Raw genomic sequence first — 13,778 nt, forward strand, 5'->3', positions numbered from 1 at the left:
AGGACTTGAACTCAGCTCTGGACCAAGGAGACCTAATAGACATCTATAGAACTCTCCACGCCAAATCAACAGAATATACATTCTTCTCAGCACCACATCACACTTATTCTAAAATTGACCACATAATTGGAAGTAAAGCACTCCTCAGCAAATGTAAAAGAACAGAAATCACAACAAACTGTCTCTCAGACCACAGACCTAAGTTCAAATTTGAACTTAGGATTAAGAAACTCACTCAAAACTACACAATTACATGGACACTGAACAACCTTCTCCTGAACAACTACTGAGTAAGTAACAAAATGAAGACAGAAATTAAGATGTTCTTTAAAACCAATGAGAACAAAGACAGAATGTACCAGAATCTCTGGGACACATTTAAAGCAGTGTATAGAGGGAAATTTATAGCACTAAATGCCCACAAGAGAAAGCAGGAAAGATCTAAAATTGACACCCTAACATCACAATTAAAAGAACTAGAGAAGCAAGAGCAAACAAATTCGAAAGCTAGCAGAAGACAAGAAATAACTAAGATCAGAGCAGAACTGAAGGAGATAGGGACACACAAAAAAAAAGCCTTCAAAAAAAATCAGTGAATCCAGGAGCTGGTTTTTTGAAAAGATCAACAAAATAGATTGACTGCTAGTTAGACTAATAAGGAAAAAAGAGAAGAATCAAATAGATGCAATGAAAAATGACAAAGGGGATATAACCACTGACCCCACAGAAATACAAAGTACCATCAGAGAATACTATAAACACCTCTACACAAATAAACTAGAAAATCTAGAAGAAATGGATAAATTCCTGGACACATACACCGTCCCAAGACTAAACCAGGAAGAAGTTGAATCTCTGAATAGACCAATAACAGGTTCTGAAATTGAGGCAGTTATTAATACCCTACCAACAAAAAAAAGCCCAGGACCAGATGGATTCACAGCCAGATTCTACCAGAGGTACAAAGAGGAGCTGGTACCATTCCTTCTGAAACTATTCCAATCTATAGAAAAAGAGGGAATCCTCCCTAACTCATTTTATGAGGCCAGCATTATCCTGATACCAAAATCTGTCAGATGCACAATAAAAAAAGAAAATTTCAGGCCAATATCCCTGATGAACATAGATGCGAAAATCCTCAATAAAATATTGCAAATCGAATCCAGCAGCACATCAAAAAGCTTATCCACCACTACCAAGTCAGCTTCAATCCTGGGATGCAAGGCTCGTTTCACATACACAAGTCAATAAACATGATCCATCACATAAGCAGAGCCAACGACAAAAACCACATGATTATCGCAAAAGATGCGGAAAAGACCGTCAACAAAATTCAACAGTCCTTTATGCTAAAAACTCTCAATAAACTAGATATTGATGGAATGTATCTCAAAATCATAAGAGCTATTTATAACAAACCCACAGCTAATATCATACTGAATGGGCAAAAACTGGAAGCATTCCCTTTGAAAACTGGCACAAGACAAGGATGCCCTCTCTCACTCCAATTCAATATAGTGTTGAAAGTTCTGGCCAGGATAATCAGGCAAGAGAAAGAAATAAAGGGTATTCAATTAGGAAAAGAGGAAGTCAAATTGTCCCTGTTTGCAGGTGACCTGATTCTATATTTAGAAAATCCCATCGTCTCAGCCCAAAATCTCCTTAAGCTGATAAGCAACTTCAGCAAAGTCTCAGGATACAAACTCAATGTGCAAAAATCACAAGCATTCTTATACAATAACAGAGAGCAAAATTATGAGTGAACTCCCATTCACAATTGCTTCAAAGAGAATAAAATACCTAAGAATCCAACATACAAGGGATGTGAACGACCTCTTCAAGGAGAACTACAAACCACTGCTCAGTGAAATAAAAGAGGACACAAACAAATGGAAAAACATTCAATGCTCATGGATAGGAAGAATCAATATTGTGAAAATGGCCATACTGCCCAAAATAATTTATAGATTCAATGCTATCCCCATCAAGCTACCATTGACTTTCTTCACAGAATTGGAAAAAAACTACTTTAAACTTCATATGGAACCAAAATGAGCCCACATAGCCAAGACAATCCTAAGCAACAAGAACAAAGCTGGAGGCATCATGCTACCTGACTTCAAATTACACTATAAGGCTACAGTAACCAAATCAGCATGGTACTGGTACCAAAACAGATATATGACCAATGGAACAGAACAGAGGCCTCAGAAATAATACCACACATCTACAACCATCTGATCTTTGACAAACCTGACAAAAACAAGAAGTGGGGAAAGGATTCCTGATTTAATAAATGGTGCTGGGAAAACTGACTAGCTATATGTAGAAAGCTGAAACTGGTTCCCTTCCTTACACCTTATACAAAAATTAATTCAAGATGGATTAAAGACTTTAATGTAAGACCTAAAACCATACAAACCCTAGAAGAAAACCTAGGCAATACCATTCAGGACATAGGCATAAGCAAAGACTTCAGGACTAAAACACCAAAAGCAATGGCAACAAAAGCCAAAATGACAAATGGGATCTAATTAAATGAAAGAGCTTCTGCACAGCAAAAGAAACTATCATCAGAGTGAACAGGCAATCTACAGAATGGGAGAAAAGTTTTGCAATCTATCCATCTGACAAAGGGCTAATATCCAGAATCTATAAATAACTTAAAACAAATTTACAAGAAAAAAACAACCCCATCAAAAAATGGGCGAAGGATATGAACAGACACTTCTCAAAAGAAGACATTTATGCAGCCAACAAACTTATGAAAAAATGTGCATCATCACTGGTCGTTAGAGAAATGCCAATCAAACCCACAATGAGATACCATCTCATGCCAGTTAGAATGGCGATCATTAAAAAGTCAGGAAACAACAGATACTGGAGAGGATATGAAGAAATAGGAACGCTTTTACACTGTTGGTGGGAGTGTAAATTAGTTCAACCATTGTGGATGACAGTGTGGTGATTCCTCAAGGATCTTGAACTAGAAATACCATTTGACCCAGTATTCCCATCACTTGGTATATACCCAAAGGATTATAAATCATTCTACTATAAAGAGACATGAATACGTATTTTTTATTGCAGCACTGTTCACAATAGCAAAGTCTTGGAACCAACCCAAATGTCTATCAATGATAGACTAGATAAAGAAAATGTGGCACATATACACCGTGGAATACTATGCAGCCATAAAAAAGGATGAGTTAATGTCCTTTGGAGGGACATGGATGAATCTGGAAACCATCATTCTCAGCAAAGTAACACAAGAAGAGAAAAACCAAATACTGCAAGTTCTCATAAGTGGGAACTGAACAATGAGAACACATGGACACAAGGAGGGGAACATCACACACTGGGGCCTGTCAGGGGGTAGGGAGCTGCAGGAGGGATAGCATTAGGAGAAATACCTAATGTAAATGACGAGTTGGTGGGTGCAGCAAACCAACATGGCACATGTATACCTATGTAACAAACCTGCACATTGTGCACATGTACCCCAGAACTTAAAGTAAAATAATAATAAAAAAAACTTTTTGACTCTTGTAATACTTACTACAAAATTATTTTAAAAATACAAATACATTGTACAGCTAAAAAAAAATAGTGTTTTTCTTTATGTCCTTATTCTATAAACTTTTTCTTCTACTTTTTTTTTTTTTAACTTTTTAAAATTTTTGTTTAAAACTAAGACACACACATTAGCCTAGGCCTGTACAGGGTCAGGATCATCAATATCACTGTCATCCACCTCTATATCTTGTCCCACTGGAAAGTCTTCAGGGGCAATAGCAGTTCCATTATAATCTCACAGGATCACCATCATATATGTGGTTTATCATGAACCAAAACTTTGTTATGTAGCACATGACTCAGTCATGTCACTTATCATAGAGTGTGCCTACACAGACTTAGATGGAATAGACGTTTTTATTTATATATTTTTAATATGGAAAACCAAATATCTCAGGACCACTGCTGAATATTAATTATTTCCCCTACTTGTTCTGCAATGCCAATATCAACTGCGACATATCAGGTTTCTATATATGTTCTATTATAATCTTATGGGACCACCATCATAAATGTGGTCCACCGCTGACTAAAATATCACTGTGTAGCACATGATTGTACATATAGCTTTACATGATTTTTAAATCTTTAATATGAAAATTGTATTTGTATGCATTCTTTAGATAAAGGAAGAAGCAGTTTAATGTATTTTTTAAAACTGGAAGCCAAAATAATCAGCTCCTAATCTACATTCCCATTATAACACTTTGGACTTTTAAAATTTACACATATGGTCTACTTGAATATGCAAGCAAATACATCCCTGCAAAGAAAAGACAAATATTTATGTACAAATAAATAGTGTTTTAGCGAACAGGCACTCAGATGTGAGCGCTGATGTTTTATGGCTTGACTCTTAGCCTCAATAAAACATGCTCAAGAGGCGGCATTTTTCTTTAGGAATAAGTCATAACTTTGCCATAGAGGGCTATTAGGAGACCATTTACTGACATGGGACTGAACTTACAATTCCCACAGAGAAATGTTATTTTAAAAGGAAGGCTGACATAGGAGATTTTCGGGAAAATCCCCCCTGGAGACCTGAAGTTCCCCTGGTGCCAGGCATGTAATGCCATTTTCCTTATTGAAATAGAGAATATCATGTTGCAGCAATTGTTCTTAAGGGAGATATGGCATAAGCACATCACTTCTGCATGTACGGTATCTGCAGGTCTACAGTTTGGAAGACTAGTAACATGAAATTGCAGGCTGTTGTTAGAGCTCTTCTGGCTTGCATAAGAGAATGTTTATTTCTTTATCTATATATGGAGAGACATGTCCTTTAGTTTAAGGTCAAATAATATCTCCTGGGGGGAAGACTTGACCAACTGTCTAATGGGATTGAGTCCTTGGGGGTAGTAAATCAATTTCATCATAAAACTGCAACTTCTGTCCTCTAATGCTCCAGAGTGGTTTTAAAAAGTGGCCAGGGCCCTCTCCCCTCCATCGGTAACTGGACCTGTGATGAGAACTTCAGGGCATAGATTCATCTGGCAGCTCCCCTCTCCTGTTTTCATCCAAACATGGAATCAGGCCCTAGGGAAGTATATCATTTTTTTGTCAGGGGACTAAAAGCAATGTGGGTAATAATAGTTAATTGGACATTGCATTTAATGTAGAATAAAGCAGGTAAAACCCTTTGTCTAGTCCCTCTGTGTCACTTGATCTGCTGAAATTTCTTTTCCGTGCTTTGAAAATAGCCAAAGCACAGACTAGCTAGAGAGAAGCAACCTTGATTTGGCCCAGCCTTCTAGCTCACCGTTTCCATGTAAGCATGATGGGCAGGATCTCCAACACCGGGCAGAGCAATTCATCAGTCAGTGTTTACTGAAGAGTGAGCAAGAGGAAACGAGCTAAAGTCACAGTAGGAAACTTTGGGTTTCATATAAGATATAGTTGGAAAATACCTTACTTTTACATATAGGACTCCATTTTTCAAATCATTATCTTGTTTTATCCATCCAGCAACCCATCATGGGAAGAAGGGGCCTTATTATGGCTATTAAGTTTACAATAAGGGAACTAAAGAGATTCTTCACTTTCTTCTCAATAGACAAAGTCCCTGCAGAGTTCATCTACTCCAATGACTAACATTCCAATAACAACAGCTAACATTTTTTGAGTGTTTACTATGTGCAAGTTATTCTGCTTAGTGCTTTACATGCATTTATCTAATTTATTCCTCTCAACATCTGTGAGATATACATAGGATGGCAGAGAAGTGATAGATAAGCAAAATGATGTACTATAGTTGAAACAGCTCTGGGCTCAGAGTCTGATTAAAAGTGCAGGTGCACAGGTGGTATGGCTTACAGGTAACTTAAAGGAAACCTAGAGGCAGCCTGCTTGCCCTTGAAGCCCGCCTTCACCTCCCAGTTCTCTGGTCTTTGGCAAATTACTCAATCATTCTTACCCTCCCTTTCCTTATCTGTTTAAATGTGGATAAAGTCTCACTGAGTTTTGAGTGGATTGAAAGAGTTTACACAAATAACCTGTTTGGAGCAGTGCTTGGCACATAATTAGTGCCCCATTAAGTGTCAGTAACATTATTTTTACTGCTTGCTGGATGCCATCGGACACATCACTTTACCTCTCTGAACCTCAAGGTTCTTACCTGAGAAAATACTTATATTAATACTTGTTTACTTCATAGGCTTAATAGGTATAATATATATGAAAAAGAAGGCTGGGCGTGGTGGCTCACGCCTGTAATCCCAGCACTTTGTAATCCCGCCGAGGCGGGCGGATCACAAGGTCAGGAGATTGAGACCACGGTGAAACCCCGTCTCTACTAAAAATACAAAAAATTAGCCGGGCGTGGTGGCGGGCGCCAGTAGTCCCAGCTACTCAGGAGGCTGAGGCAGGAGAATGGCATGAACCCGGGAGGTGGAGCTTGCAGCAGGTTGAGATCGTGCCACTGCACTCCAGCCTGAGCAACAGAGCGAGACTCCATCTCAAAACAAAACGAAAATGAAAATAGTATTTTAATTATATAATTTTAGAGTGATTTGGTATCATTTTATGACTTCTGAGTTTATCTCTAGTTCTGACCAGTCTCCTAAGATATACTCCTGAATTTCCTACTGACCATTTTCATATGGAATTAAAAGGCATTAATTCCTTGATTTGTTCTCTAAATAAATACTAAGCAGTTGCTCTGGGCCAAAAGGTGGGGCATAGAGAAAAACATGTGGTATGTGTTCTCAAAGAGTTTGCAATCCTGGAGTAGACACACACAAGAAACCAATGTTAACAACACAGTATCCTAAATGTTATGAATGACGAGACTAAAGGAAGAAGACTCAGCTTGCAAGGGACAGGGGGACCACAAAATGTCCCCCAGAAGGTAGCATTTCAACGTCATCGTAGCCCAAAACAACCTTGTGGTCAGTACAGTCATCCTTTCTTTCTCTATATGTCTTTTTAAAAAATGTGAATTTTTATCTGTCTCAAATGCCTTATGATGGCTTGCTATATACAAGAGGAACAATGGCTAAGGGCCTCTCAAATAATTTCTTCATGTTGTAAGTCTACTAGGGTTGGGCTTAAAGGATATAAAGAATCGAGCAACTCATCATAAATCTTCAACCACAATTTGTTTGGCAGGGAAAAATCTAGATTTTCTCGAACAGGTTTCAGAAGATGGAGTCTATGGCCAATCTTTCATTAGGTATCTTAATAACTTGATATAATTAGCCAGAAAGAGTCATGGAATGATTATTTTTAACACCCCTGATATCTCATCCCACCATTTCAAGACTTAACCCAGTGTTTCTCAAACTCTTTCTTGGAAGTGTCACTAATGGCAGCCAGCAGGAGCCAGGTATCCTTACAGGGCCTGGGCAGAGCTTGGGGCTATCCACAAGCACAATATTTTTTGAAGTTTCAAGATGACTGTGGATTTTGTAGCCTTAGCCATAAGCTACATATCCTTATGTAAATATCCTATTATTTTACATCTTATACTATTTAACAATATAAGATTATTTTCTCTCCAAATCTGGTTTTATTTCTTAGTACTTATATATTTTTTCAGTCATAAAAGCTATGTCATTGTAGGAAATTAGAAAGCTATATCAAATTACAAATTTAAAATGAAGCTTTTTCTGGCTGGGCGCAGTAGCTCACGCCTGTAATCCCAGCACTTTGGGAGGCTGAGACGGACAGATCACCTGAAGTCAGGAATTCGAGACCAGCCTGGCCAACATGGTGAAACCCCGTCTCTACTAAAAATACAAAAATTAGCTGGGTGTCGTGGTACATGCCTGTAATCCCAGCTACTCTGGATGCTGAGGCAGGAGAACTGCTTGAACCTGGGAGGTGGAGGTTGCAGTGAGCTGAGATCGTGCCATTGCACTCCAGCCTGGGTGACAGAGTGAGACTCTGTCTCAAACAAACAAAAATTAAATTAAACTTTTCTATAATATAATTCCCAAACTACTAACCATTGTTGGTGCCTTTCCTTCTAAGTATTATAATATACAGATATAGATATAAACATATAATTGTGTGAATACATACGTACAATTTGAAGTCATCTCTATATCTTTCAGGGTCATATCCTGCTTTTTTTTTTTAACTTAATAGTAATTATTTGATGATTTGGTGAACATTTTTATTTAATGGCTTGATGAGTGTAAAAGTTTAAAGTACAGAATCTATAGCTTGGATTTGAATCCAAACTTAGCTCATGTACTAGCCTTGGGTTCCTCATCTATAAATGGAAGTTAATAATATTGCCTTCTGCAAACAGTTGTGAGAATGAAACGATTTAATGTATGTGAAGTGCTTAGACACAGCCTGGCACAGCGTGAAGGCCTAGATAAGGGTTAGTACAATTTCTTCTCAATGATTTAAGAAGCTACTTTTGTCATATACTGAATTCCCTTATGTATTTTGATCTACTTCCAGATGTTCTGTTTTCTTCCACTGACAGCAATCTTATTTATGTAGCCACACTACCTTGTTTTACGTGTTCTTTATACCAAGAGGCCAAACTGGTGTGGCTAATTCTCTTGATTACTCTTCTTTTTCAGAATTTGTGTCTGCCTATTTTTGTGGTCCATTTTCCGCATGAACTTTAGAATAACTTGCTTAACTAAAATACTTTTAATATTTACACTTAAATTGCATCTGTGGAATATCTGAATATATGAGCCTTTACAATGCTTTTATAACTTACTGCTCTTCATTTTCATTACATACGCCTTTATTCTTATCTTAGTCTACTCTATTATAGGGGCTTTTTTCTACCATAGTCTCTCCCTGCTCTGATACCTAGTTATTTCTTAAAAATTTGCTCTCAAACTTGACATTTAAAAAGAGGAAGGAAAAGAGAAATAACATTCTGGCATTTAGAAAGCAGCATCTATGCAGCTATGTACCACGTAGCATTCCCAAGTATGCCCCTTGGAAATGGTGCTGTAAGATAACAGGTTGTATTTTGCAGAAAAAATAAGGAAATTAGAATTTCATGTAGAAATTCTAAGTTAAACAAAACTAAATACATTTTTTACTCTGTAAGAACATCCAGAAACTTTAATATAGGTAATTTTTTTCTGACTCTCTAAAAGGAGGTATATTTTACATAAGGGCCCAAACTTTTGGCTATGTGAGCTTTTCAGAAGAAACAACTCTTAGTAATTAAACTCCTGAATATACTGTTTTGGGAAACTCTGCCAAAAGGGATTGCCTCTGAGATTTTGGTACCGAAGGTGACTTCTTTTTCCTCTTTCTACAAGCACTGCTCGAAGAGGTGGACTAATGGTTTTAAAATCTAGGATAACTGGTCTTAAATCTAAATGAAATTCCTCTCATATTTGGTCTGTGGGTTGACTGAGTTCCCCTTTCTGATGATGATGTGCATTTTCATCTCTTTCAATGCCTTTGTGTGTGTTTCAGTGGGAAGTCAGGAGAGACTAAACTGGTAAAACGCTGACCTAAATGAGAAGCCTGGTCCCACATTCCACCAGTTACACACTCAACTAACTTAACACTGAATTGTTGACTAATACAGAGCAAATGGTTCCTAAAATTTATAGCGAATTATTTTTAAAACTCAATATTTGATAGAGAATAATTTTTTTCCTTCAGGGAATTTTTATTATTTAAACAAAACAACAGTCTGCACAAGTATTAGGCAATGTACCAAAATAAAGGGTTTCTTTTTTTCTTTTCCTTTTTTTTTGGCAGGAGAGAAATTATTTTCATGTAGTCATTTGTTGGACCTTGGGGTAAAATTATATTTCATAGTTCCCTTGTTCCCAGGCTGTGGTTAAAAAAAAAAAAAGAGAGAGAGAGATTGATATCTGAAATTTCAAGTGTATTTGTCTTACAAATTTGTTTGATTCTCTTGGGAATAATTATCTCATATCATTTGGGTTAGTAATTCCTTAGGAATGACCTTTCTGTTATAATTAGTAACTTACATGCAGCTAAGAAAAGTGAAAGTTAATGGACTTAGTTTCTTGCATTGCTGCTTTATTAAACTGTTAATCTCTGAAACAAACAACAAGAGTCCTAGAGACACTGCTCAGTGGAGTAATCATGTTCCCTTTCATTTGCTGAGAATAGGTAATGTAGACATACATGGTAACATAACAATGGTCAGTAAGTAAAACCTCATTATACAATACTAAATCTATATACACAAGGGAAAGGTATGTCCAATGGCTGTTGGGAGGAACTTCCAATAATTTCTTCTTTCCCAGTTTCCCAGACATTAGATTCAAGACTTCAGTGGAACAGGAAAGAATGAAAAAACAAAGGTAGAAAGGAAGGGAGAGGAAATACAAAAAAGAAAGAAAAAATGATCTTATAAATGGTGAATCCACAAAGTCACAAATCTTTAATAAGAAACCAAAAATAGAAAGAAGGAAAATAAAAGAAAAATTTTAAAAATACTTAGCTTCGTGTAACCCACTCACAACTTTGGTCAATGTATGAGCTAGAAAAAACGGTAAGGGAATTTGAAAGAGTCTTCAAGTTCCCAGTAGAGGATGGGAGCAACCTAGCTTTGGAACTATGAGTGAAGTGGTTCTTTTCTGAGTCTTAGGTGAAGATTACAGTATAATGTTAGATCTTTGCATACACTGAGATTTCTCCATAGTCATAGACTGTTGGTCATATACCCTCAGGACACCAAGAAAACTCTTTAACCCAGCCACAAGATAAATGGATTATTTTTCTTTTTTACAATTTTTACAAATATTGTTTAATAAAGCAGGTACAGACTACGTCCATTTAAAATGCATAGCCCAGGCCAAAAATTACAAATAAAATAAAGAAGAACAGTATTCTGTTGTATTCATTTCTGCATGAAAACTTTTTAAATTGTTAATGAAAATTAGAACTGCTCTGGGGTCTTCTGACAAGATTTTTTGAGATGGGGTCTCGCTCTGTCACCCAGGCTGGAGTGAAGTGGCATGATCTCGGCTCACTGCAACCTTTGCCTCCCAGGTTCAAGCGATTATCCTGCCTCAGCCTCCCAAGTAGCTGAGACTACAGGTGTGCACCACCATACCCAGCTAATGTTTTATTTTTTTGTACTTTTAGTAGAGATGGGTTTTGACATGTTGGCTAGGTTTGTCTCGAACTACTGAGCCTGAGCAATCCAGCTGCCTTGGCCTTCCAAAATGCTGGGACTACAGGCATGAGCCACTGTGCTTGGCCCTAACAAGATTTTTAAAAAATCTTAAAATGCCTTTTCTTCAGTGAAGCCATCTTTGGAGTTAGGCATTACTCTCACCTTTTCTGTTGTCTTGACTTCAACTTGATATTCCTCTTCTTTCTTGAAGTAGCTTCAAGTTAAGAAAAGGTCATTTTTCCTCAGTCCAGTTCTCTGAAAAACTTCTACCTGTCACTGAAAGTCATAGTCCAGGAGTAAGCCATCACATGCTAGAACCTCAGGGCCAACTGGAAAGTCATTATGAACCCTTGAATTGATCTATCTCATTTATCACCAAATGCCCAAAAACACATGGTCCTGAGAAAGGTAGCCTCTCTGTGCACACGTGTACTTTTTCAAAAGGAGATGGCAATACGAAGGGGGCTGGGCTTGATCACCAAAAGTCAGCACAATGAAAACAAACAATAATGGATAATGAACATTAGAATTCAAATTAGCAGCTGTTTTAAAAAGATTGGGGTTCCAGTTTTCAATTTCATTTTGAACACCACATTACAAAAAAAAAAAAAATTTAAAGATTGAGGGGAGAAGAAAAATAAAAAGAATATCTAAACTGTTGAATGTTGGTTCCTGATAAGCTTCAATCATGTCTTCTTCCTCCATTCCCAGTTCTTTCGAAATATGATTATCAGCGCTTCTCTGACTTTCAAAGAGAAACCCGAGTAAATTCATTGGAACGCTCTGTCTTTGACAGTATAATTCTTTGAGTTTCTTGAGATGTGTTGTCATTTTCTCTTTGAAGTGAATCTCACTGCTATCCTGTCTAATGACTTTGAGTTTAATGTATTTTGTTTCCTTCTTATCCCCCAAGTCCTCAGTTGAAGGTTTTGCCTCCTGGTCAGACATGGTGACAGTGGTTTCACCCAGGGGATCTCCACATGCCAGCAGCCTCCGGTAGGCAGAACCTCACTCCAGGGTTGACAAATCCATTTTCCTTCCCCATGGTACATCGCAGCAGCCATAAATGAATTCTTTCTCTATGTGTCCTTAAGTTCAAATAAAAAGCTCAACTATGGAATGCATTATACACTGTTGTTTATCTTATTGGCTTCAACAATTTAATGCAGGATCCATAAGCAGTTCTAATCATCAGATAAAAAAACTAAAACTTAGTAGAAACATTGAATAGATGGCATCTACTTTCATCTCCTACTTCATAAGGGGATGTCCTTTCATGCCAGGTTGGTACTAGCCTGTTGTTCTTAAGCTGATACAGTATTTCTCCAGTCACAATGGTATCTGGCTGTAGACCCTAACTATTAGGATGAGCTTTTAAAGATCATACATGGAACCTGCATCAGTTGAAGAGCAGTTAGTGAGAACCTTTCATAAAGGACTGGTCCTCCATTTAAAACAAGAGCTCTTTCCCAGGGCAAAATGAATCAGTAAGAAAGCCCCAGTGTCCTCTAATAAAAAACCCAAAAATTTGATGCCTAGATCACTTGCAAATGTTGAATCTGAATTTATATCACCATGTGTTGTGGGAGTCTCATTCTGAAAATTTGATGTAAACACTGGTCTTGGGCCTATGAACTTCTAAGGGTATCCAACAGAAGCAAACTGTATGGGAGAATACTCCCATAATCTAGGATGTACTGAACTGCTTTTTAAAAAAAATCCCTACTAATGAGTCCCTCCTAAGAAAACTATAAAGCAATAAGGAAAAAATCCACAATAACTGAGAGTCATCAGACTTAACTAATAGGATAATCAGAGTTCAATGATGTTAAAAGAACTATAAAATAAGTTCACTTTAACATGGTTAAAAAATAAAGAAAAAAGTAGAAGCCATAATGAAGTAATAGAATACAATGAAATTAACTAAAATATTTTGAACAGAACCAAATAAAACTTCTAGGAATAAAAATGTAGGCGCTGAGTTAAAAACTCAATGACTGCATTAAAAGCAAACCAGCCACTCCGAAAGGGAGAACGAATGAGGAGATGGATTTGGGGAAACTATCTAGATAATGGCAGAGAGAGATTCAGAAAATAAAGATGGAACACACGAGAGTTTAAGTGGCACACAGAATAGAAAGCAAAAGTCCAGCATGCAGAGAATTTCTAGAAATAGAGAATAGGAAGAATGGTGGTGTGGAACTAAATTATCATAAGCCTTGAATAATTTTAATGGAGCATTTGTTACAATTGTCATTGAAAAGTAGAGGACATGTGTTTCATAAACAGTTAATGAAGATCATCAGAAGAATGGAAAGACAGCTCCAGTAGAGCTTTCAAGGATACAGAGTACTAGGTTAGCCATTCATCTTTTAGATGAAGGAGAAGTCAGGAAACTGAGTTTCTTTCAATTCAGTTTACTAACAAGAGTGAAAAAACCTTTTCTGTAATACACAAGAGTTTCTTCTTTTAGCATTTCTAAGGACTGCTGACTTGTGAACTTGAAACCATGAATATTTGTTTTAGGGAATTGCATGTGGTAGATTGTTGTTGCAGAGAATCATATTTGTTTACTTCAAATTGTGACTACAGCTTGTGATTTTGATATTTCTCATTT

General features: G+C 37.1%; 1 protein-coding gene across 1 annotated transcript; it reads right to left on the reverse strand.

Annotated features, from left to right (window-relative positions):
* Positions 1–10,469: 10,469 nt before the first annotated feature.
* LOC126956124 (small ubiquitin-related modifier 1-like) lies at positions 10,470–12,127 on the reverse strand. The gene is made up of 2 exons (XM_050792980.1): positions 11,818–12,127; positions 10,470–10,522 (listed from the first exon to the last, which is right to left on the reverse strand). Exons 1-2 carry the CDS (start codon positions 12,107–12,109, stop codon positions 10,470–10,472), a joined length of 345 nt encoding a protein of 114 aa, XP_050648937.1. The 5' UTR covers positions 12,110–12,127.
* Positions 12,128–13,778: the final 1,651 nt, after the last annotated feature.

This window comes from Macaca thibetana, chromosome 6 (assembly GCF_024542745.1).
Source record: "Macaca thibetana thibetana isolate TM-01 chromosome 6, ASM2454274v1, whole genome shotgun sequence".
In the NCBI taxonomy this organism is placed as follows: Eukaryota; Metazoa; Chordata; class Mammalia; order Primates; family Cercopithecidae; genus Macaca; species Macaca thibetana.

Excerpts from the sequence above, each read along its gene's own strand:
- LOC126956124 (XM_050792980.1), bottom strand. The coding sequence starts at position 12,109 with ATGTCTGACCAGGAGGCAAAACCTTCAACTGAGGACTTGGGGGATAAG. Across the intron at positions 10,523-11,817 it reads TCAGGAACCAACATTCAACA|CTCATACATTGACCAAAGTT; the intron begins GTTTAGATATTC and ends CGTTTTTTCTAG.